This window comes from Octopus bimaculoides, chromosome 14 (genome assembly GCF_001194135.2).
Source record: "Octopus bimaculoides isolate UCB-OBI-ISO-001 chromosome 14, ASM119413v2, whole genome shotgun sequence".
NCBI lineage: Eukaryota > Metazoa > Mollusca > Cephalopoda > Octopoda > Octopodidae > Octopus > Octopus bimaculoides.
In genome coordinates, this window is record NC_068994.1 from 5,429,013 (window position 1) to 5,431,386 (window position 2,374).

At 48.7% G+C, this 2,374-nt stretch overlaps 1 protein-coding gene across 1 annotated transcript; it reads left to right on the top strand.

Annotated features, from left to right (window-relative positions):
* The first annotated feature begins 899 nt into the window (after positions 1-899).
* LOC106877633 (craniofacial development protein 2-like) lies at positions 900-1,592 on the top strand. The gene has a single exon (XM_014926581.1). It carries the CDS (start codon positions 900-902, stop codon positions 1,590-1,592), a length of 693 nt encoding a protein of 230 aa, XP_014782067.1.
* Positions 1,593-2,374: the final 782 nt, after the last annotated feature.

A 2,374-nucleotide genomic window follows, 5' to 3' on the forward strand; every position in this document is an offset into this window, starting at 1 on the left:
TATATATACATAGGACAGAAAGATTAGGTAAAAAAGCAAATAAATTGGAAGGAGCCTTAACTATTTCGAGCATGCGCTCTCCTAAGATAGATGAGGAGAGACAAAACAACAAACGTACCTCAATTGGGCAATTTTGGCATGCTCAAATGCATACATGAGATAACTTTAATTGAAAGAAAAGCAAATGTCATATATATATACATATATATATGGGGTGTTGGGGGAGCTGATGGAGGAGTAGCACCTTTGTAGGAAGACAGACGCCTCGCCCTCCGCGGGTGATCCGACTACCTTGGTCACCACATCAGCCTCAGCTCGTACATATGGCTCCTACTAGTTACCGGACACAGCAGCGGCCACAGCCCGGGCAACAGCGTCGTCTCGCCGGCCAGACTATGTACGGGTACCCATCTGGTGGATTCCAGTTGGGGATGGGGAAAACCATTCCCCCTTGTGTCAAGTGGTCACCGGGCTTATGTTAAAGGGCGTACGAACTGCGACATGGCGGTCAACGGTCTTTCAGGGCGGAAGAACTGTCATGAAAGTTCAGGGATCTCAACCCTGATGCAGAAAGATACTGACGACCTACCGCACTCTATAGTCGAGATTGTTATCATGATTTCAAGGCTCAGATTGCCAGATATCACATTGGAAGGTGAGACCCGGGGGCCTGAAAATGTGTCAAATGCCACCGCGGAAGAGGTTTATGCTTCCCCAAGTACATCTAGTCAACCAGGTGATGACGGAGGTGGGTTAAACACCTTCCTCCCGACTGTCCTGGTGTGAAAAAGAGGGGTGTTCACCTACGTAAGGAGTGGATCATTGCCACATGGAATGTCAGAGGACTCATCACGGGGAGCTAAACGTGATAACATTTGAGATGAAGGGATGTAGAATGAATGTCCTCGGGCTGTCGGAACGGTCAGGGAAGATTCACAGCGCAGAATGGAGACACGATCTTCTTCACAAGAAGGGAGACCGGTCGACGTAATGGAGTGGGATTTGTGACGTCCAGAGAGTTGACCTCATCAGTCATAGGATACAATCCTGTCAATGACAGAATCGTGACCATACGGCTGAGGTGCCACTCTCTAAACACTACACTCATCCAGGTTTACGCACCAACGAGCGAAGCAAGTGAAGAAGAAATGCAGGATTTCTATGATGTTGTTCAGCAGACACTGGACAATGTTCCACGGAGAGACGTCATTATCGTGATGGGAGATTGGAATGCCAAGGTGGGGAAGAGCATTACCAACAGTTCGAGGGTGGGCCAACACGGTTTGGGGGAGAGGAATCAAAGAGGACAGGATCTGGTTGACCTTTGTTTCACCAACAACCTAGACATCGGTAACATCATCTTCCAGCATCACCCGAGAAGGTTGTACACTTGGACCAGTCCAGGAGACCGGTTTCGAAACCAGATTGACTACATCATGATTCAAGGACGATGGAGGTCGGCACTCAAGAATGCAAGGACACGACCAGGGGCAGACTGCGAAAGCAATCATCAGCTGCTGTGTGCAACGATTAAGATCCTGATGAGGTCACGGCGAAAGCAGACGAAAACAACACGGTACGACGTCACTTAGATCCCGGAAGCTTTCAGTGTCGAGATGCAGAATAGATTTCTACCGCTTCTCCAATCATACGATAATGGAGAGTGGAGATCAGACGCACTTTGGGAGAAAATGGTCAACATCACAGAGGAAGTTGCGGAGAGGATTATTCCTAGACGTCGCAAGAAGAAGGAGGTAGGCGAAAGTAAGTGGAAACCATCAGGAATGAAGAGAAGTTGACAAGCAGTACAACAGACAGGCACTAGAGGACAAGAGGAACCATCTGGACCAGATATGTCTGGAGGCGGAAGATGCGTCACAGAAAGGTGACATCAAGTCTGTTTTTCGTTTGGTGAAGGAATTGAGTAGAAAGAGGAAGTGGACAGCACGTAGTGACGTCATCAACGATAAAGAAGGTAACATCCTGACATCAAGAGGACATCAAAGAGGAAGATGACATCAAAGCTAGGTGGAAGGAATACAGCACCGATTTGTACAGAAGGAGGCAGGAAGATCTCTCCGCTGCACTCGCTGTAGCCGAAGATAGAGGACCGGAACCACTCAAAGAAGTGAGGCAGGCGCTGTACCATACCAAGAACGAGAAGAGCCCTGGCGTGGATGAACTGCCCATCGGGGTATGAAAGGCGACGGGAGATATTGGGATAGAACTGTTGTGGAGATTGTGTGTAAAGGTCGGGAATGACGTGGAGTGGCAGATCGACTGGTGTCGTGCAGTCTTCGTACCAATACCAGAGAAAGGTAACTCATGCGAGTGCTCTAACCACCGAGCCATCAGTCTTATTGTCCACGTAAGC